The sequence below is a fragment of the Rhincodon typus genome, chromosome 5 (assembly GCF_021869965.1).
Source record: "Rhincodon typus isolate 14 chromosome 5, sRhiTyp1.1, whole genome shotgun sequence".
Lineage (NCBI taxonomy): Eukaryota > Metazoa > Chordata > Chondrichthyes > Orectolobiformes > Rhincodontidae > Rhincodon > Rhincodon typus.
The window spans coordinates 54,307,351-54,331,285 of NC_063336.1; the positions used below are offsets into that span (position 1 = coordinate 54,307,351).

General features: G+C 39.5%; 1 protein-coding gene across 1 annotated transcript in view; it reads right to left on the minus strand.

Annotated features, from left to right (window-relative positions):
* Positions 1-17,610, minus strand: part of ccn6 (cellular communication network factor 6) — a 29,543-nt gene extending 11,933 nt beyond the window's left edge. Inside the window, exons 1-2 of the mRNA XM_048596991.1 lie at positions 17,395-17,610; positions 7,505-7,805 (exon numbers count right to left, since the gene is read on the minus strand). Of these exons, the coding sequence (XP_048452948.1) occupies positions 7,505-7,805; positions 17,395-17,442 (349 nt within the window). The 5' untranslated portion in view covers positions 17,443-17,610. The remainder of the gene's footprint in view (positions 1-7,504; positions 7,806-17,394) is intronic.
* Between the last annotated feature and the right edge of the window lie 6,325 nt (positions 17,611-23,935).

The window sequence follows — 23,935 nt, forward strand, 5'->3', positions numbered from 1 at the left end:
CAGTTCTGAGGAAGGGTCACCGGACCCGAAACGTTAACTCTGTTTTCTCCTCCACAGATGCTGCCAGACCTGCTGAGCTTTTCCAGCAACTTTGTTTTTGTTCCAGAGTATAAACCAAAATCCTCAATGGTTCTTCATAAATTGGTCATGAGTAGTCTTCTTGAACTGTTGCAGTCTGTGTGTTATGGTGTAGGGAATCTCAAGATTTAGACCCAGCAACATGAAAGGGATGAAAATACATTTCTAAATCAGGATGTTGTCTGAGTTGGAGAAGGTGATGTTCTCATGTTGCCACAGTGCATACAAATATACAAATCAGGAGTGGGAGAAAAGTCATTCTGCCCCTCGAGCTTCTCCTCTATTCAATAATATCACGGCTAATCTGATTGCAACCTTGAATCTACATTCCTGCATACCCCTGATGCCTTTCAATCCCTTGCCAAACACAAATCTATTCACCTCTGCCTGAAAAATATGCAAGTACTCTGCATTCAAAACCTTGTTAGATAGAGAATTCCAAAATGAGAGAAAAAGAAACAACTTGTCAAATCTCTGTTTCAAGTGAAGCCAGTACAAGATTCTCCCATAAATATCCTTTCCACATCTATGCTGTCTCAGGTTATTTTTATGTTTTAAGTCACGTCTTATCCTGTTAAACTCAGCTAAACCTAGTCTATCCAACCTTTCCTCATGAGACAACACAACCATCCCAGGCATTACTCTAATAAACCTCCTCTAAACTGTTTCTAATACATTTACATCCTTCCTTTAATAAAGTGACCAATTCTGTGCACTGTACTCAAGCTGAGGTCTTACCAATGTAATTTGTAAAACTGTTAAGTATAACCTCCTGACTTTTGTATTAAATTACCCTCATGATAATTAATAACAAAAGTTTCTATTTACATACTGTGCCTGCATACTCACTCTTGTGATTTATGCACTGGTAAGGGAAACATAGTGTCTGTCAGAAAGGGGAAAGAAGATTTTATTTTTTAAAAACAGGCAGGATCTGGCCAAGGTAGACTGGGATCAGCTTCTTCTGGGTAAATCTACACCAGAACTGTAGGGAGTTTTCAAAATGCAATTTGTGAGAGTACAGGCCCAAAATATTCCATTTAGGGTGAAATGTAGGAGCAACAAGTCCAGAGAACCCTGGATATGCACGAATATTCAGGACTTGAAAAGAAGAAAAAGAGATACTTTTAATAGGTACAAAGGTACCAATCAATTGAGGTCCTAATGAATTATAAAAAATGCAGGGGGTAACTTAAGACAGCAATCAGAAGAGCAAAGGGGTTGGGGGACATTAAAATGAACTGGCAGGTTTATTAGGAACAATTCCAAGATATTCAATAAGTATATCCAGTGGAAAAGGATAACCAGAGATAGAGTAGGGCCCACATACGTGTGGAGCAGAGGACACTAGCAGGGTATCAAATGAATGTTTTACACCTGTTCCGCTTTGGAGAATGTAGGTGCAAAAGTCAGGAAGAGGGACTGTGAAATTCTTCAGCAGATTATCATAGGGTGTGAGGAGGTATCAGAGATTTTGACAGGTTTAACAATTAACAAATTTACAGGTCCAGATGCATTGTATTCCAGGCTGTTGTGAGAGGTGAGGGAAGAAGTTACAGGGTCTCTGACCCACTGTTTTTAATTTCTCTCTGGCTACAGGGGAGATGTCAGGCAATTGAAGGACAGGGAATGTGGTTCCACTTTTCAAGAAATGTGGTAGAGATAAACCAGGGAAGTACAGAGCAGAGAGTCTCATATCAGTGGTAAGGGAACTATTTGAGAAAATTCTGAAGGGAAGAATTAATCTTCACTTGGAGGGGCAAGATTTGATCAGGAATTGTCAGCATGGCTTTGTCAGAGGGAAGTCATGCCTAACAAGTTTGACTGAATTTTTCGAGGAGGTGTTTAGTTGTGCAGGTAAGGGCGGTGCAGTTGATGCTGTTTATATGGATTTCAGTAATGTCTTGGACAAGGTCCTACATGGGAGGTTGATAAGGAAGGTAAAAGCACATGGGACCCAGAGTAACTTAGCAAGTTTTATCCAAAATACAACTGGATAAGCTCAGATTGTTTTCTTTAGAGCAGAGAAGGCTGAGAGTAGACCTGATTGAGGTATATAAGATTATGAGGATCTTAGACAGGGTGGATAGAAAACAGATGTTGCCCTTAGTTGAATTGGTTCAGTGACAGGAGACGGAGGGTGGCGATAGAAGGCTGTTTGTGTGACTGGAGGCTGGTGTCCAGTGGCGTACTACAGGGACTGGCGTTGGGTCCCTATTGATATATATAAACAATACAGAAGAAAATGTGGGGGCAATGTTAAGTAAGTTTGTGGAAGACACAAAGATTGGTTGTGTTATTAATAGTGAGGAATAAGGTCTTAGATTACTGGATGATATAAGTGGATTAGTCAGATGGGCAGATCAGTGGCTGATGCAACTTATTCCTGATAAATGAGGTGATGCACTTTGGAAGAAGGAGTAACAAGAAAAGTGTATTCAATGCATGGCAGGACACTAGGAAACTCAGTGGAATAGAGGGACCTTGGGGTGCTTGTCCACCAATCCCTGAAGGTGGCTGGACAGGTTAATAGGGTAGTTAAGGAAGTATATGGGATACTTGTCTTTATCAGTCATAGGATAGATTGTAAGAGCAGTGAGGTTATCTTGGAGCTGTACAGGAATTTGGTTAGGCCATAGCTGCAGTACAGTGTGCAGTTCTAGTCACCACACTACAGGAAGGTTGTGATTGCAGTGGAGAGGGTACAGAGGAGATTCACCAGGATGTTGTCTGAAATGGAGTAGTTTAGCTGTAAAGAGAGACTGGATAGGCTCGGGTTGTGTCCTTTAGAGCGGAGTAGGCTGAGAGTAGGCTGATCGAGGAATATGAGATTATACGAGACTTAAACAGGATAGATAAAAAACAGATGTTTCCCTTAGTTGAAGGGTCAATAACACGGGGACATATTTTTAAGGTGAAAGGCAGGAGGTTTAAAGGGGATTTGAGAAAATGTTTTTTCACCCAAAGGGTGGTGGAAATCTCAAATGCACTGCCTTGGCGGGTTGTTGAGGTAGAAAACCTCACAAACTTTAAAAAGTAGTTGGATGCGCACTTGAAATGTCATAAGACGGTTATGGGCCAAGTGCTGGAAAATTTGACTCGTGTAGATTTATAGTAGTCTTTTGTCAGTGTACACTTGATTGGCTAAAGAGTGTCTTCTATACTGTATGATTCTACAACACCTAGACCCCTCTGCTGTCACATGTGTGGAAGGTATAAGCTTTCTTGAGACCCCAGTGTGTTTAGTATGCCACAGCCATCTCATGGGGTTAATAAATAACGACTTCAAACACATTCCAAATTGGAATGAAGCCAAGTACTCTCAATAAATGAATGAATATAACTACAGACAAGATCTGTTAGGACTATTTTCACTGGAGTTTATAAGAATGAGGCAAGTTCTTATTAGAAATAGATAAAATTCTAACAGTACTATACAGAGTAAATGCAGGAAGGATGACTGGGGAGTCAAGAACCAGTGGTCACAGTTGAAGGATACAGGGTATGCCAGTTACAACTAGGATGAGGCAAAATCTCTTCACCCAGACAGTGGTGAACACGTGGACCTCTCTGCCACAGAAAGCTGTTGATTCCAAAACATTGAATCATTTCAAGAGGAGTTAGATTGTAGAGCTTAAGACATTTGGGATCAAAGGGTGTTGGGGAAAGCGAGAATAGGGTATTGAGTGGAATGATCAACCATATTCATCTTGAATGGTGGAGCAGGCTCGAAGGGCTGAATGACCTACTCCTGCTCCTATTTTCTATGTTTGTACAGACACATTCCTCCATTTCTCATTCTGATGGTCATGAGTAGTTCTGATGTGGCGGTCTCGTCCAAGTATGGAGGTCTTCTTCGTCTTCTGCTTCCACGTATTCCAGCGGCCCGACGTGGGGGTCTCCTGGTGTGGCGGTCTTGTCCCCATTTGGGGGTCTTCTTTGGCGTTAGCTTCCAGGTATTCCAGCAGCCTGGCTGACAGTCACGTCCAGGAGTGGCAGTCTCGGCCTGGCATGATGGCCTTCTTCGGTAGAGGCTTCTGGCCCAGTATTCCAGCAGACCAGCACGGCAACCTCGTCCTTTCTTTGTCTTCAGGGTATCCCATCATTCCTTAATTGGCTTTCCTCAGCCCAGGAGCCATTAGCTGAACTGTATTGAACTTTGTCTTAATTTTACTTTTTTGCCTTATCATACATGATTTCTGTCATTGACGTAGGCATTGTGATGGGGTGACTTATGAAACTTTTCATTGTATTTCTCATGTAAAAGTACACATAATAATACATTTCCATTCTGTTCTATTCTATTAAAGATATTTTTTTTCTCAGAAAAGTCTAGAAGCTAGAAATAATGTGGGTTGTCATAGTGAATGAAGGCTTAATACTCCTCCAATTACAAATTTGGCTGCTGGAGAAATGCATTTATTTTAAAGTAGGTTAATGCCTCTGGTAGAAAAAAATAGGAAAATGTAATGTCGCTGCTTTGACTTCCATAATTTCCATTGTAAAGTTTTCCTTTAGCCATGCAAACTTCAGTTCTTAACCATGGTAGCAGTGCCTACAGTGCTAATAGTTCAATGCTTTTGCCACCAATAACTTTTAACAATTCAAGTTACAAGGGATAGACTGAGGAATCCAATCAGAAGAGTCAGGCAAAAGATACTCGATTTGTCTAATGAAAATTTGAAGCAAAATAAATCTAGTCCACATCTTCTGTCAGTGCATTCAGTATTGGCATTCAGTTATTTTCTCCTCACAGTGTCACAGAATTGTTGCAGTGTAGAAGGAGGTCCTTTGGCTCATTGTGCCATTGTACTGGCTTTCCAAATTCACTTAGTGCCAATCTCTCTCCTTCTCCCCATAACCCTGCATATCCTTTACAGATAACAGCCTGATTCCATTTTGAATGCCTCAGTAGAACATGCCTGTACTAAATTCTTGGGCAGTGCATTCAGGAAATTAGCAACTTTCTGCATGAACAATTCTTTTCCCCTAAATTGCCTTTCCTCCTTTTGCCATTTTTTTAAAATCAGTGCTGTGTCATTCTTCACAAGAGGGAACAGGTTCTCCCTATTTACTCTGTGCAGATCCCTCATGATTTTCAATAACTGTCAAATTTCCTCCCAGCTCCAAGGAAAGCAGCTTCAGCTTCTCCATTATTTCTTCATAACCCAAGCTCTTCCTCCCTGGTATCATTCTGGTGAATCCTTTCTCTACTCTCTCCAATGGTCTTCACATCCATCCTAAAATGCTGTTCACAGAACTGGGCACAATATTTAATGGAGGCTAAACTTGCGTCTTTTATAAGTTCCACATAACCTCCTTGCTCTTTTACATTATGTCCTCAATAACAAAGTGCAAGCTGCTGTAACTCCACAGAGGCTAGTATTCCGTTACCAAGTCACCCTTTATTTACACGTGGAGAGTCCTTGACACTGATCCAGCTCCCTCAGAGCCAGCTCTCAGAGTGAAAAAGATGTCTGACACTCCTGTCCTTATCTGTCAGCCATGGCTTCCTGATTGGACCAGATTAACAGCCCCAATCAGGGAACTCATATTCTATGAGGTTCTCCTGGCTGACCTCATTACAATCACTACAACATGCTTTATTAATTTGCTACAAACATACCATTTGATATCATAGATTTTCAAGAAAAATACATCAAATGAACATTCTGCTTTAAAAATCTATACATTTGAAATTAATTATTGAAAAAAAAACTGGCTTCAAGATGCAGACTATTTATCTGTTACAGTGGAATGTTTCAAAATCCGTAGAACTGTGTCTCAGTCTCGAGTCACAAAGTTGAGACATTTTGAATGTACCCATTGCTGGATAACAAAATGTGTCTTTCTAGAATGCAAAACAGCGCTTCCTTCCTCAACAGACATAAAAGGTGGAGCCATTTGAATCAACTATTACGGCATTTGAAAAGACAATTCCCTCAGCTCGAAGACAACACAGTGGTCTAGAACCAAGCTGTGGACTAATGATACTTAACAGTTTGAAATGCTATGCAACAGATTGGAGCAGGCACGATTACGAATGGAAATGCATAATATGTGAACAGAATCTTAGGATGTAGAACTGCAAGAAACAGGCAGTGGGGCAAACTCTCTCAGGGAACAGTTTTGATCAAGTGGAGAATAAAGAGAAAAGGTAAGGAAAGTGAGGCAAAATAAGCTGAAGCTGCAGCACTTCTGAACAATAAGGAACGTTCTCTCACCATCCTAGAATCTGCTGTTAATGAAGAACTACCTGTATAAGGAAACACCACCTATTCAATATTGATTTCACCACAGATATTATGTCTAACTTCAAGTGTTAACCTATTTGCTTCAGCAACAATGAACTTTAGCAATGACATACCATAGATATGTGGACCACAATTGGAAAAGGTTACTGCTTTAAACCAAGGAATCTATGGAAAGGGGTGTTACAGTTTTATAACGAGTTACTGAACTTACAGTGAGTTGTAGTTACATTGTTGCTTGGTTCAATTAGTGGGGGAGGATTGGTAGATTCATCAACACCACGGGTGTGCATTCTAGGCAGTTGCCCGGAGACAGGCTGTTGACTTTTTTTTAGTCAGGGTCAGTTGGCTGCCTTCTAGGACTTGCAGCCCACAGGCAGAGCAGATTTAGTCACCACCCTCTCTTTGTTCTTATACTGCCTAACATCAGCTCCTCATACCTGCAGAACTCTTAGATGGTAATAGCTCCGGCATTAGAAGAAGCATGCTTCTCAGATCATCAAGCACATGATTGCAAATTTCACATAATACATTTTCTTTAACATTTACTGCATTTTTCTATACCCACTGGGTACACTGGAACTTGTGAGACAAGAAGCTTCTGATTTCAAATATGGACAATAAAAAATTTGTATTTTTGCATCCTATTTTTGTATTCTAAATAGGGTTAATCTTAGGAGGGTGAACTCATCTTTGGTCATAGAGTCAAAGTCACACAACACGGAAACAGTCCCTTTGATCCAACCAGTCCATGCTGAACATAGCCCCAAACTAAACTAATCCACCTACCCGCACCTGGCCCATACCTCTCCAAACCTTTCCTATTTACATACTCATCCAAATATCTTTTAAATGTTATAATTTTACCCACATTCATCACTTCCTCGGGAAGTTCATTCCACATGCGAACCACTCTCTGTGCAAAAAATTTGTCCCTCGTGTACACTACATTATAAACACTTTAATAAATGGGGCATATTCGAAATATAAATATGCCATTCTTGATAGTCTCAGTGCGTCTTAAGTAGACAAGCTCTTTTTTTTTCTTTTCACAACAGTGACAACATGGACATAACCATTTTGCAGTAAATTATAATGATGGAGTGAATTAAAGGATTCAAGTTCATTATTTTCATAACACTTAAACAGTGAATTACTGTTATAATTGAACTTACATGCACATACTCCAAATTCATATTTAGGTCTATCACCAGAATAGTCACAGTACAAGTTCTTGTGAGGGTCGCAGGTGTCAGCTTCAGTGCAGAGCTCCCCAAATTGCTTTGCACAGGTTTTGCAACATCCACAGCCATCAGTAACCAGACTCACTCCAGGCAAACATAAAGGTTCGCGTGGACACTTGCATGGCCATTTGCAAAATTGTCTGCGCTCAGGAACGTCTTCAATTCCTGCTGTCTTCCTTCCAGTTTTCACATGTGCTTGCTGCACATGACTCTGTTGTAGCCTGCATAAGAACTTAGATACAGTTAAAACATCTGAGGAATCTTGTCTCAAGGATGCTCTGCTCCTGTTCTGCTATCTTTTAAAAAAATGAGTTAAAAGTATGTGAATGGAAATGTATCAGACGATATTTGCAATCATGTAACAAAAAGTTTACATTTAACCTTGTGTCTTTGGGAGGTCTTCCACTTGCTACTGCTGGTAATATTAGTGCAAACCAGGCAGAATCGGTCATTCCAGTGCATAACAGAGGGCATTTCAACTTGGGCTGAGGCTAAATTCACTTGCATCACATCCAGCTCACAAACAGAACTTACCTTATCCAAAATCAAAACTGCAAGATTTCATCCACGATTGTGATACTCAGAAAGCTCATCAATTTGCACTGATTTTCTTTGACAGACAGACATGAATTGGCACATTTTAAACTGAAAAATCTTTAAAGAAAACTGAGCAATGCATACTAATTAAAGAATGGTTCAGTAAAATTTTTAGTTATTTTCAGTGATTCTAAATAGGGTTAATCTTAGGAGGGTGAACTCATCTTTGGTCATAGAGTCAAAGTCACACAGCACGGAAACAGACCCTTTGATCCAACCAGTCCATGCTGAACATAGCCCCAAACTAAACTAATCCACCTACCTGCACCTGGCCCATAGCTGTCCAAACCTTTCCTATTTACATACTTATCCAAATATCCTTTAAATGTTATAATTTTACCCACATTCATCACTTCCTCGGGAAGTTCATTCCACATGCGAACCACTCTCTGTGCAAAAAATTTGTCCTTCGTGTCTTTTTTAAATCTGTCTCCTGTCACCTTAAAAATATGCCCCCCAGTCTTGAAATCTCCTGTCCTAGGGAAAAGGCCACTACCATTAACTCTGCCTATATCCCTCATTATTTTATAAACTTCTATCCTGTTAATAATATTACATCAGATTACCAGCATTAAATTTTTAATAAGTACAATTATATTCTATCATGCTGTACTATTTCACTGTTGCATAGAAATTATATATTTAAAATCATGCTAGTTAATAAACATTTACTAAATCAAGGGATTGATGACATAGTATGGAAATCTTGACCTAAATGAGTCCATGTTTGGGTGGACTCTGACCACCTGAGAGAGTATTAATATTTCTTTTCAGTTTTGGCTTTCAGTTCTGGTGCTGAAGTAAACAAGGTTCAGAATTATTCTTCTTCATGTAGGTTGGCAAATAAACACACTCTGTTTTGTTGAGGATCTATTTGGATCCAGAAGACCATAGTTGATTTAGTCTGAGTAGTGGACAGAGCACTCCAATTGGCTAAAATGTCATGGGTATAGAGAAGGAACAGAATTGTATGAAAACCCACTGATGCTTGCTTTTAATATTCTCATCCTCCTTTTTGAATCCCTCCATGGCCTTCGCTCTCCCTAATTCTGGAACCTCCTCCAACACCAGAGCCCTTTGAGATCTCTGAACTCCCCTCATTATGGTCTCTTGTTCATCCTCAATTTGAACTGGTGGCTGCCTTCTGCAGGTTAGATTGTAGACTCTGGAAGTCCCTCCTTACATCTTTCCACCTCCTTACTTCTCTTTATCCTTTAAGATATTCTTTAAAACTTTCCTATTTGACTAAGTTTTTGAACATCTAGCCTAATATCTTATTATGTGGCTTAATGCTATAGTTTGCTTTACAAATGCTGCTCTGAAGCGCCTGGCAACATTTCCTTATATTACATTCACTATATAACCATATGTTGTTGTTGTTGTTGCTGTTATTGCATAATACAACTTTGACAATATATGTACAAATCTTAGCATTAGATGTTGGCCCATGGAAATGTGTATGTGCAGCAGGTATGGCTGGAAGCTGGGTGATGTGCCTGTACATTAACGATGTAGCATGTACGTAGCATGCTCCTGTTGGGCAGTAATGCTAGGGGAGCAATTGGAGGGCAGCGTACTGAGCAAAATGAGATGTGTTCGGTGTGGTGTGTGAGGATGTGGTATGGAATCTTGAGATGACACTTTTTCAGGAGTCAGGACCATTTCTGAATCTCAACCATGCACACATCAATCCACTGATATCTTCTGAGAAATGGACTCCTCATTGGCCTTCTCTATGACGGCAATTAAATTTAGGATGGTGGTGTATTCTGGAGTCTACAGGCCCATTCAGTGAGTTGGGGATTGCTGGCAGCCTTAATGGAGGAGGTGGAATCTGCTCAGGTAGAAAGGAGAGGGCCCAGAAAGGTTCAAAATTGATGAGGGCCAAAGCCAGCATACCCCTCCGAGTGAAGGGAAAACCCATTTGAAGGAATTGTGTGAACTGCAGGTACAGTCATTCCAACTGTGACCTGTCATTGGGATATGTCCTTCCTGGCTCTGATGGCCCCTTGGTCTGATTCCCAGAGCCTGCACAGAGCTGATGGGCTGGGCACTCAGAGGGAGTCCACTCCCAGGCTGGGAAGATTCTAATACTGCCCTCTTTGCCATCTCATTACGTTTTATTGATCATTTTAGATTACCACAGCATCTGGATGGGGAGTTACAAATTGAGTAATACAGTATGGAAACAGGCCCTTTGGCCCAAACTGATGTTCATCCACCTCTGGCAAGATCACCCAGAGATGGAGATGCACTGTTCGTTACTCAATGGAAGTCAGAACAATACCCACAGATTCAGGACATGGTCAAAATGAAGAAACATTCCAGAATATTGCAAGGTCAGAGCAGCTGTTTTTCATGATGCACATTTATGAGATTAAAATTCTGCCAGATTATGTTATGGGACAGGTAACAGGGAAGAGTTCCTCAGTAAAGGCAATTTATGAGATTATGGGTCCTCTGGATAAAGTAATGGACCAACTATTGGATTTTGCAGCAAAGAACATCCAAAATCAATGCAACAAAGGACAGAGGAGCAGACATAGGCTATTTGACCCGTCAAGTCTGCTCCACTATTCAATGAGATGATGACCGATACTCCCAAACTCCATTTTTCTTCTTTTTCCCTATAACCCTCAATTCCCTTACTGACTAAACATCTGTCCATCTTAGTCTTGAATATACTTACAACAAGGACATAAAAGATCCTCTAAATAAAAGCCAAAAGAACTGTGGATGCTGGAAATCAGAAATGGAAACAGAAATTGCTAGAAAAGCTCAGTGGATCTGCCAGCATCCGTAGAGAGAAATCAGAGTTAATGTTTCATTAATGTTTCCAGCCACCCTTCCTCTGAATTTCTGTTTTTGTTTATAAAAGATCCTCTGTTGGAGAAACAGTTCACAGACGAATCAAGGTCAGGATCAGAATCAACATCAAAGTCCTCAACCAAAAGGCTACCATAACCAAATTCTGAAAAGAGCACATTTTGGGAGAATTGTGAAACTCCAGACCGTCTGAGTTTGTGAAGCCAGAGTCTTCCAGTGGGTGGGGGGGGGGGGGGGGGGGAGGGGGAGGGGGGTGGTGAAATGCAGGAACTAACTTACCTTTCCATCAGTTGGAGGTAGATAATATTTTAGACATAAGATATTTGCACTTAAGGATAACATCACTGGAATTGAATCTCTGTTAGCAATGTTCCTGTAAATTTCCAAACTAAGTACTAACTTTCCACCACCGGGGGGACCTGTCGCTCTTTGTAGAGCATATCCTGTATTTTGGCATAACATGTGGGTTGGCTTAAACCAGAGAGCTATCTTAGACAACTTTCCATTGAGATCTGATTCATTAAAGTAGAATAAATGCCTGTTTTGTGTATGAACCAAAAATGCCTGGAAATTTTCTAACATAGCTATGGAGAACAAGTTGCCTATTATGATTGCATGTAATGTATTGCGTAAGGGGGAAGCAATTACATTTTCTCACCATGATAGTGCAAAACATGAACAAAACATTTGAAAATCTACATTATCCTTGGGATGTTTCTGTCACCCATGATATTTTGATCAGTATTCTCTGTGTGTGACATAGGGTTGCCAGTTGTGTTTGGATATTTATCACTTAACCTCCGATGTCCAATAATATATTTTAAACATGAGCAGAATTTTCAGATATCAAGTTTTGAAATTTGTCTTTTACTAACTTGAATCAATACCCTCTTACTCCGCACTCGCAATTTATTTTTCAGTGTACCTCATTAATGATAAAGTACAAGTCAGATTACATATCCAAGCAATGAACAACAGGAAAGAGCAAACAAGAAAAATAAGGGCCAAGTGAAGACAAGCGGGCCATAAACAAAGGTTTCTACTTTAGTTGGTGACATAAGATTGGAAAAAGTGCCAGGCTCGTGTGTAATTTAGAACCAAGCAGCTGGAGTGTGATACTAACCACTGCAGAAAATCATATTCCTTAATGTGGAGTCATACGAACCAAAAACACACCCAAAATTCCAAAATGAAAAGGTACGATTTTCACACCTTTTAACTGACAGAAAATCATATGGATTTTTAATTATTACGTGTTCATGGGATGTGGGTGTCACTGTGTAGGCCAGCATTTATTGTCCATCCTGACTGACCATAGGATACTTAAGCGTCAACCACACTGCTTTAAGTCTAGATTCACATTAAGGCCTGACTAAACAAGGATGCAGACTTCCTTTCTGAAAGGACATTAATGAACCAAAAATTGACAAATGTTCACCATTTGACCAGTTGTGTTTTAAATTCCAGACTTTTATTGAATTCAAATTTTTCATCTACCATACTGGGATTTGCATCTTTGCTCCCCAGAATATTAGCCTGGAACTGTAAAGTACTAGTCCACTGAAAGTGCCACTGCCATCACAACATCCACCTCCTCCCAAGTTTTGGGCCCTTCCTTAAAATGTTCTCATTGATACAATAGTGTTGGTCATTTAGATTAGCAGTCATAGCTTCCAGATGCTCCTTTCCATTCTTTTTGAAGGTGGATTGAAAAGGTGGGTGTTGTATTATGTGTTGTAACAGTGTGCCTTCAAGGGTACACGCTCATGATATCAATACTGCATCATGGCATTTGACCTAGTTAGATTGGATGAGATTAGATTGAAATTTATTGTCACATGTATGTAAAAATACAGTGAAAAGTGTTTTTTCAAGTGTTGCCAGGCTTCAGAGCCATCTTGAAACACTGAATATAAAGCAATACAATGCAAGTGGTACAAAGCTTGCTGTCTCCTTCTTGCTGAGCTCTGTTCACTTGCAGCATGATGCATTGAGGAAGGGCTTGAGTCCACACACACAAGAGCCTGCAACTGTAATGTATATCTGTAAATTCCAGCTGCTGTAATAAAAGGTCATTGCATTCTTCAGTGCTACATAACTCACACCTCCCCCTTATGAGAGTCAACATAACTATCACAGCATGATAGTTGTAGATCATCAGTAAAACTTGGCACATCATGTCAGTGGGAACTCTGCTAAATAATGGTATAGAACAAAATATTACCATCAAACTTACAAGATATTGCAGGTCCTACCACCGTGCAATTGCTGTGTAATATCCAAAATTCCCATTCTTAAAAAAAATTTCTTGGGAAGTGGGAAACACTGAAAAGTCTGAAACAATTAACAGTCCCTAATTCTCCAAATGACATCAAACAATCAGCACAAGAGTGTGAACTTAAAAATAGTTGATTGTTGGTGGGTTTAATTAGACGGTCACCATGCCTCAGGCTAAGGGGTGAGATCCAGAAGGTGGGACCTTTATGGTGAATTCAGCTAATGCATGAATTAAACCTATGCTGTTGGTCTAACTCTGCATTGGAAACCAGTCATCCAGCTTAGTGACCTACAGTAACGCTAACCAACACATTGGAGTCAAATGTCTTTAGAAGGCAGGATAAGAAAGTAAATCCACATACAGAGAAGACAAAGTTGTGAGATAGAACTATGAGCAACTTGACATGGGTGAAAAAGGTGCCCCCTTAAATTTCACATCAAGTGTAGTTTAAACAAACAGCACTAATAAAAATGGAGACTCTAAACAAAGAGGGTAAATAAAGGTGAAATCATAGAAGATACATTGAAATTGCCTCAATATTTGAGACGGTGAATTGGTAGCAACGATGATAAAAGGAAAATGTTCAATTACTTTATTGATCAGTCAGTGAATACATTTAATTTATGTAACTGAATTACCACTACCCAAAAACTTAAATATTTTGTGCTAAAACAAGTTATCATAGACTTTGTATTTGCAATTTGTCTTTTAAGATATCTAACATTGTACAGCACAATTCCGATGTGAACAAACAGAAATACAATTAATTATAACATTGTTGTATTCCTAATTAAATCCTAGTAAAGAAGGATTTCAGCCTCAATATTGGTACAAACATATTGTCACAACCACATACCTCATTTCCTCAAAGTGGTCCTTGAGTTAAGAATTTGTGTGCATGTACAAATAACCCCCTTTTCATTTAGGAGCAGTTCAATTGAAAAATAGTAAGCAAAGTTTTAGGCTTAAACAAGATAATGATTAGTTTATTTCAAAACACTGCTCAAGGTTATTTTAAATAATAATCATACACAGGTCTGTTGTAGGTCTATAGCTTGCAGCTGAGGTGTTGCTGAAGGGTTGAAATTGAAGAATTGTGTTTAACAGTTATGCTGCCTTCTACGGCCAAATACGAATAGAAAATAAGAGCAGGAGTAGGCCATTCAGCCCTTTGAGGCTGCTCCACCATTTAATGTCATCATGGTTGAATATCCAACACAGTACATGTTCCTGCTTCCTCCCCATATCTTAAGATCTCTTTAGCCCTAAGAACTATCTCAAACTCCTTCTTGAAAGCATTCAATGTTTTGGCCCCAACTACTTTCAGTGGCAGAAAATACCACAGGCTCACCACTGTCTAGGAGAAGAAATTTCTCCTCATTTCAGTCCCAAATAGTCTATCCCATACCCTTAGACTGTGACTCCAGGTTCTGTAACTCTCCAGTCATCAGGAACATCCTTCCCATGTTTAGCCTATCTAGTCCTGTTAGAATTTCCCCACCTCTGTGTTTAGACAGGACTAGCCTCGTGGTCTACCAACACTGAACTTTACTTCAGGCTCTGCTGCCCATGTCTAGTTCTGAGAGTCTGGTCACCATTGTCAGTATATAGTAATCTACACTCCTGGGAGCGAACAGGGTTTATTGAACATAAGTATAAACAGAGGTTGGTAGGAAAGGCTATCTTACTTGGAGCTATCAGACCCAGACTTCCAAACCATGTGATCTGACATCAATATGGCATAGTTTCTTTTCCACAGGCTCAGTAACTATACTTAGAGTAAAAAGTACAATTTCTTTGACTCACAGTAGCCAGCATGACAAAAAATACATTGGACAGGATTTTCCACTTTTCAGTTGTCAACTCTCTTCTGTTCATTGAAATAAATATGTAGAAAATCTTGGGTAACTAAGCAGCAAATGGAAAGCCCAAGTCATCATTTCCAACAATTAACATGACGAATGGTTTATGCCTGTATGTGATTTTAACAAAAAGGTCAAATATTAAAGTGTATTCACAATTTTTGTATACTTGCAGTAGCAGTGGGATATTAACTTAAAAATTTAAATCAGCCTGAGTGTCAACTTTCAATTGTTTCCACACCTTTTAAAATTGTCAGAAAATTATCCAATATTTTCCACTTCCAGAGAACAGTCAATTTGGACTTGAAATATTAACTCTGTTTCTCTCTCCACAACAGCTGATATTTTCTAGCACTTTCATGTTTTTATTCTGGATCTCCAGCATCCACACTTTTGTGCTTTTATCCATTATTACGACTTATTAAATAATTCACAGGAAATTGCTGAGTAACAAAGAAACATTTACTGATTTCCAACCTTCCATGAACGACATTGGAATGCAATAGTGGTTGAGAGTAATTCCAATAACATTCAAGAAGTTTGACACCATCTCAAACAAAGCAGCCTGTTTGATTGGCACCACATCCTCAAAACTTCACTTCCTCCAGCACTGACGCTCAGTAGCAGCAGTGTGTACCACCTACAAGATGCATTGCAGAAATTCACCCAAGATCCTTAGACAGCACCTGCCAAACTCACAATCACTTCCAAGGGTGGGAGATACATGGGAACACCACCACTTACAAGTTCTCCTCCAAGCCACCCGCAATCCTGACTTAGAATATAATCATTCCTTTACTGTCACTGGGTCAAAATTCTGGAATTCCTTCTCTAATAGCATTGTAGGTCTATCAACAACGCATGAACTGTACTGGTTCAAGAAGGCAGTTCACCACCACTTTCTTAAGGGCAAATAGGGATGGACAATAGTGAAGGCGCAACCAGTGAAAGTCAAATCTCCTGAATACAACAAAACAATTGACTGGGGAGGTGACATTGTATTCTCCCCTGAACTGAATCTAGCTAACTCTCATTTTCCAGATCTTGCTTTTATACTCTTACAAATGCAAACCAATTTGTTTTTGCTTAGTGGTAAAGATCAATTCAAATTGGAGATGTTTTGCTGTCCTGCAAATCAACCAGATGCCACTCAGTCTGAGGGATAGGTTTGAATTGAGATGGATTTTTATAGAGAGCAGTAATTTCACACAGGGCATGATAGATGATAAACCTCTAGCTCCAAAGGGAAGCAATGTCACCGACAAAACTTTGAATTTGAACCAAAAGTTGAGAAAGTGCAGCATAATAAAGACTAGAATGAAATGAATAAGCTGCATGCAGACAGAATATAGCCTCAAAAATTATTTTTTGCACCAATTTGTCATTACTGCAAAAGGCTGACTCATGGCATTAAAATGTCCAAATACTAATTGCCTCCAGCTATTTGACTAAATTGTTTCCTATATTAAGTGAGAGATCATACCCTGAAGCAAAATGCATGCATATTTGGTTTTAAAAGTTCATTTATAAATTAAGAGTTGGGCTCCAATATATGAGCAATTTTAAGTTGCATTATGTATATATATTTTAAAAACTGGCTGCTTTCCAATACACAACTTCCGGCAAAATACATTTACTTTCACTAGCTCTAAGCAGCGCTACTGTATATTCTACCTCACATATTGCTGCGAGGTTAAAGATTTTCATTCTGAAAATACCAGGAAATCTGTCAAGCGTTTTTGCACCGTTGGCTCGATCTCATTGCTTTTTTTTTTCTTCCCATCTCCCTATTTGATTGCATGAAGAATATGAAACTTAGATCCCTAAAGTAAAAATGTGAAAATCCTCGTTGGCATTCGGCAGCTTCCCACCTGAATGCTTACTAATTTACAAAGCAGACTGATTTATGAACGAAGCGAACTTGTGATATATTTCACCAATTAATTAAGTGCTATAAACCTCTGCTACCATACAAAGAATAGCTTCCAATTAACAAACCCTATTTACGAGCATAATTTAAACAAACGAATGAGACAAAACATGGATGAAGTAATTTTGAAAGTATTCTTCGTGATTGGCTAATGCCATAGTTTTCAAGCATGCAAATTTTATTATCCATTTTAGCAATCCATGTGATGACGGTCACAGTTAAGAACACGTGTTTATATGAACGTAAAATGAATTTACAATTATAAAAGACAGAGGCAGACTGGAAAGAAATGAACGTTGATGAAAATGTTTAAAAATCTTAAACTTACCTGGTAAGTGGAAGTGAAAAGTAGGATGCGAAAGAAGAGAGCCTGCATGGTGTGGATTCACAACACGAGTTGGCAAGTGCTGGGAATAAACTGTGCATGAAGGGAGATCTCTGTCTTAAAACCCACAAGGACCTCTGTTAGCTTTCATATTTTCATTCGTTCCCAGTACTTCCCTATGACCTTCCTGAAGCATTCCGCATTCAAAACATCTATCCTGCCAACGGGCATACTTTGGGCACTTGTTTTCCTTTTCGGGATGCCTTTATAAATAATTTAATTCTGAAGGTTATAGATCAATGTTAACGCCACTTAATTTGCATTTATATAGCACCTTTAACACTTCGCAATCGGACAAAATTTGGCTCTGAGCCAAAGGAGAAGATAATAAGCTGAATAAAACAAAAAAAAAGCTTGAATCAAATAGCTTGGTCTTAAAGAAAGAGAGAGAATTGGAAAAGCTTAGAGAGGGCCTTAATCAGAGTTTGGTGCCTAGATGGTGCAAGCGTGGATGTCAATAATGAGTTGAAGGAAGGCCGGGGTGCACAAAGGTCCAGATTTGGATTAAACGGTGTTTTGGGGTGCCATAAGATCGGAGGAGTTTACAGAAGTATGGAAATCTTACGCTATGAAGATACTGCATGACTCAGATCTTTTAAGACAAGGTGTCGGTGTTGTTTGCAATAATTTGCTTTAAGGGAACTTGACAAGAGACAGGATGCAGGTAACATAATTTAGGTTGAGCTGAGCTTAATATAATACAGGAGTGCAGGAGTCGGGTCAGGGGAGTTTTAGACTAGCTAATTCTCAGGATAATAAAAGCGTGAATGAGAGATGCACCGAGGCACTGGTCGGGAAGGAGAATGGAATGGGCAACTCAGGAACAGAACTCATGTTGGAGGAAGCAAAGCAGTAGCTTCGACATTCCAATATTTAACTAAATAATATTTTGACTTTTCCAGGCCTGTCTGATTACAGTGGAGATGTGTGTGATTGAAAAATCAGGCACAGGTATGAATTATCAGTGTACACCAATTCAGTTTATAGTCTTTTCGAGAATGTTTGCTGTTTCATTTATCGTAGCTTTTGCATTGAAATGACAACCGATTCAACCCGAAACGTCAGCCTTCCTGCTCCTCTGATGCTGCTTGGCCTGCTGTGTTCATCCAGCTCTACACCTTGTTATCTCAATATTTTGTTAAGCACAGCTTTAAGAGAAAGCCGCTGTGTAACCTGATACAAACACTTTTTTTTAAAAGAAAAGAAACCCCAAATAGAAATAGAGGAAAATAGTACATATGTGAAAAAAAAAAGATTTGTTCACATCTGGCAGTGGCATTGAAAAGTATAGTGAAGGGCATTGAAAAATGTTGGGCATCAGAAAAACAACGGTCTTTTTCCACTTGTCTTCAGAGAAATGCAATACAGTCTGCTATGTCATTTTTATTTTATTCATTCACGGGATGAGGGCATCGCTGGCCAGGCAGCATTTACTACCCATCCCTAATTGCCCAGAAAGCAGTTAAGAGTCAACCACATTACTGTGGGTCCGGAGTTACATGTAGGCCAGACCAGGTAAGGATGGCAGTTTCCTTCCCTAAAGGACATTAGTGAACCAGATGGGTTTTTCCGTCTGACAATCAATGACAGATTCATGGTCATCATTAGATTCTTAATTCCAGATATTTCTTGAACTCAAATTCCACCATCTGCCATGGCAAGATTCGAACCCAGGTCCCCAGAACATTATCTGGCTCTCTGGATTAACAGTCCAGTAATAATACCACTAGGCCATCATATTTTCATTCCAAATAATGCTAAACACGGAACAGTACTGATTAATCAGCTGAAGGGACTGGTAGATGGTGATCAGCAGGAGGTCTCTTTACCTGTGCTTGACCTGATACTATGAAACATCTTGGGATTGAGAATCAGTGTTGAAGATTTCCGGGGCACGTCTCTTCCAACCGTATATTACTGTGCCAGTGTCTCTGGTGAGTTTGCCCTGTCTGTGGACATAAACATGCCCAGGAATAGTAGTGCTGTCTGGGGCATTGTATGTAGGTTATCATTCTATGAGTATTGTCAAGCTGTTGCTTAACTAGGCTATCAGAGAACTCTTCCAATTTTGGCATAAGCCCCAAGATATTAATAAGGATGACTTTGCAAGTTCTACAGGACTGTGTGTACTGGTGTCATTTCTGTTATCTTCGTCGAAAGTTGAAGGGTTGGTCTGTCTGGTTTCTTTACAGTAATCACAATTTGTAGCAGTTTGATACAACTAAATGGCTGGTGAGGTCATTTCAGATGGCAATTAAGAGTCAAATACACTGCAAAGGGTCTGGAGTACATAAAATATAGACCAGACTAAGTAAGGATGGCAGATTTTCCTTCCCTAAAGAACATTAGTGCATTCGATGAGTTTTTATAATAATCAATAACAGACACCTTTGTTTAATTTCAGGTTTTAATTCCACCTATATTAATTGAATTCAAATTTCACCATTGCCCTGATTCAGTTCAAACCTGTGTCCACACAACATTGGCCTATATCTCTCAATTACAAGTATTCAGCTGCAAGCCCCAATCATATTACATTGATTGTGCAATGATTTTTTTGCAAGTTTTAAAGGTACAATATCATTGCTACTAGTTTTACTTATACTGTTAAAATCATTGAATAATTATTTCTATGGGTAGAAAAAGAAAATTAACATGTCATTGCAATCCATTGAATGCAATGAAGGAGGAACCTGGTTTTTAACTTTTCTACAAATTTTCTGCACGTTATGTAAAAATATGTGGGCCGAGAAATAGCAAATGGAGTTTAATATAGATAAGTGCGAGGTGTTGCATTTTGGAAAGTCAAATCAAGATAGGAGTTTCATGATGAATGATAGGGCCTTAAGGAGTGTAGTGGAACAGACTGACCTTGGAGTTCAGGTGCACGGTTCTCTGAAAGTGGAGTCACAGGTAGACAGGGCAGTGAAGAAGGCTTTTGGTGCACTGGCCTTTATCAGTCAGGGCATTGAGTATAGAAGTTGGGAAGTTATGATGCAGTTATACAGGACGTTGGTGAGGCTGCACTTGTAGTATTGTATTCAGTTTTGGGCACCTTGCTATAGGAAGGATGTTCTTAAGCTGGAAAGAGTGCAGAAGAAATGTACAAAAATGTTGCCAGGACTCAAGGGACTGAGTTATAGATAGAGGTTGGGCAAGCTAGGACTTTTTTCTTTAGGCAGTAGGAGACTGAAGGGGGGATCTTACAGAAGTGTATAAGATCATGAGAGGCATGGATAGGGTGATTGCACTCAGTCTTTTTCCCAGGGTTGGGGAATCGAGGAGTAGAGGGCATCAGTTTATGGTAAGAGGGGAAAGAATACATGGGAGCCTATGGGGCAACTTTTTTACACAGAGGGTGGTACACATATGGAATGAGCTGCTAGTGGAAGTAGTTGAGGCGGGTGCATTAACAACATTTAAAAGAAATTTGGATAAAAACATGGATAGGAAAGGTTTAGAGGATATGGGCCAAGTACAGGGAAATGGGGTTGGCATGGATGGACAGTTTGGTCAGTGTGGGCTGAAGGGCCTGTCTTCGTAGGACTCTATGACTCTAACTTGAATGCATCAGGTTTTGAGTCTTCTCAGTTTAGATGTGCAAGGTTTACTGACCAGAAGTAACAGGTGGCGATAACACAACAGTACTTAAACTGAATGTAAAGGTGGGGAGGGAGAGCATGGGAGATCTTCACAGCTCTATAATAAAACTGTGAACCTCAACCAGCTACTGCCCACCATAATGCCCACTCAGCATTTCTCCGCCTAGCCCCACCCATTAAGAAGGAAATCTAGAATATACTCCCAGATTCTCCTGAACATCCACTATGGCTGGGAAATAATTAGAAATTATGTTTACATCGGACAGTAATTGTCTTGTTTAAAAGATCAAGGAAATTCTCAGTGAAAGAACTTTAAAGTGAGTACAATAAAAGAAACTTATAAGCGAAATTCATAGTTTGTGCTTCTGGTTCATATGTTCATAGTCTATGTTGAAAATTTAGCCACAAGCTGTAACTGTAAATTGTGTAGAATTTCTGAATATGCTACAATTTCTGATATGTGCTGTTGGCAGATGAGATTTCCTGCCAGGATCAGGAAGTTGGTCGAAGGATTATGTACAGTGCAAACTGGAATTTCAAATATGCCCTATTGGTGGTCAAGGCTCCCTGCCAAAATATAAAACTAGAAAATAAATTCTTTAAAGGTAGGCTACTGTGTTCAGAATTACTGTATTTGAAAATGAATAGTTTGAGGCCCCTTTATTTTGACTGAAGTTGGTAAACGTAATGAAATATGTTAAAGGAGAGCACAATTCAAAATTCCTGTATAATCTTGAACATTCATTAAGAGAAATCACAAGATATATTGCAGTCACTCAGTTTTCTCTTGTAACCATTCAGAACTTCCAGTTAGAAACATGAATTAGGCTATAATGCTTTTACTTGAAAATGTTTTGGAAGATTTGCAAACTGTCTGCATTCAGTTCTAAATGCGTACAATGCAGTACCAACAGCATCCGAGCAGTGTCACATTTAGGAGTTATGAAGCTACTTGTTGAAATATAATTCTGTTTTAATGTACCCAGCAATCCAGTTATATTGAGCAGAGATTTTTCTGGTTGATATACATTCAGATGGTGGGTGGTTAAAATGTTAATGAATCAAACTTAGCCTACATCAACACTTACTGAACACTTCACACTAAACCTATCAGTCCCTTTTGGATTTGAAAAGATGGGCTTTGAAGATAAATATACAGTTCTACCTTCAAAAAGATATATTCAAAAGCAGTCATCATGATGTAAAGATGGTTATAGAAGAGCAGAAGTAGGTTTGTTGAAGCGGTTACTTTGTTTAAGTCAGGCAAGATGAAGCACTGATATTAGACTATCTGAAGATGAACTGGAATTTACAGCACTAGTGGTGGAGCTAATCTTGAGGTGAGTTTCAAGCTAGAGAACTGCCAGTGTTTGCCACCAGTACTTCTCTGAAACAGGTAGCAACTTCTGGAGTCCATACGTGTGCAGTTAAATGTGGACATATGGAAGTTGTTGTCAGTGATTCTGCACTTTCTCATAATCTTCTGTATTGTTGAGATTCCCTAGACTACCATCAAGCAGACATTATTGAACTGATGAAACTTTGTCTTTTTATCAAAGGGTAATAGTCATGATGTATGCAAACTGACCCTTCGGTCCAACTCATCGAAGCAGACCAAGTCTCCTAAACTAAACTAGTCCCACTTGCCTGTGTTTGGCCCATATCCTTCTAAAATTTTCCTATTCATATACCTATACGAATGTCTTTTAAATGTTGTAACTGTACCTGCATGTACCACTTCTAACAGTTTGTTCCACATATGAACCACCCTCTGTATGAAAAAGTTGCCTCTCAAGTCCCTTTTAAATCTTTCTCCTCTCATCCCTAGTTTTGAACTCACCCAACTGAAGGAAAACACCTTTGGTATTCACCTTATCTATGCCTCTCTTGATTTTATAAACCTCTGTAAGGTCACCCCTCAGCCTCTAACCCTCCACCACCACATGATGTTTCCTACCATCAAGCCAATTAAGTATCTGATTGGCAATCTCTCCCTTTTTGGTTACCACCTCAAAAAACTCATTCAAGTTTGTGAGCCATGATTTCCCACACACAAAGCCATGCTGACTATCCCTAATCAGTCCTTGCAAATGCATGTAAATCCTATCTCTCAGAATCCCCTCCAACAACTCACCCATCACTGATGTCAGACTCGCCAGTCTATAGATCCCAAGCTTCTCCTTACTGCTTTTCTTAAACAAAGGGACGACATTAGCCACCCTCCAGTTTACTGACATCACACCTGTGGCTGTTGTTCATATAGATATCTCTGCTAGGGGCCCCACAATTTCTTCCCTAACTTCCCACAATGTTCTGAGGCACACTTGATCAGGTCCTGGAGATTTATCCACCTTTATGTTTTGTAAGACCTTCGGCACCTCCTGTTCAGTAATGTGGACTGTTTTCAAGACATCAGTATTTATTTCCCCGAGTTCCTTAGCCTCCATGTCTTTCTCCACAGTAAAAACTGACACGAAATATTTGTTTAGTATCTCTTCCATCTCCTGTAGTTCCACACATTGATGACCTGTTGATCTTTAAGGGGCCCTACCCTCTCCCTAGTTGCTCTTTTGCACTTAATGTACTTGTGGAATCTCTTTGGATTGTCCTTAATCTTACCTACCAAGGCCATCTCATATCCCCTTTTAGCCCTCCTGATTTCCCTCTCCAGAGTACCCCTAAACCCCTTATATCCTTCAAGAGATTCATTTGATCTCACATTTTGTGCTCCTTGTTTCATACTTTAAGTTCAATTAGGCTAAATGGATTTTTTGTGACAAACTATTAATAATTATGATTAAACAATGTCGCAACCACCGGGCATTCCTATAACATGGTTAGTGAACTATTAATTGATACAACATAGTTCTTAATTCTTTTAG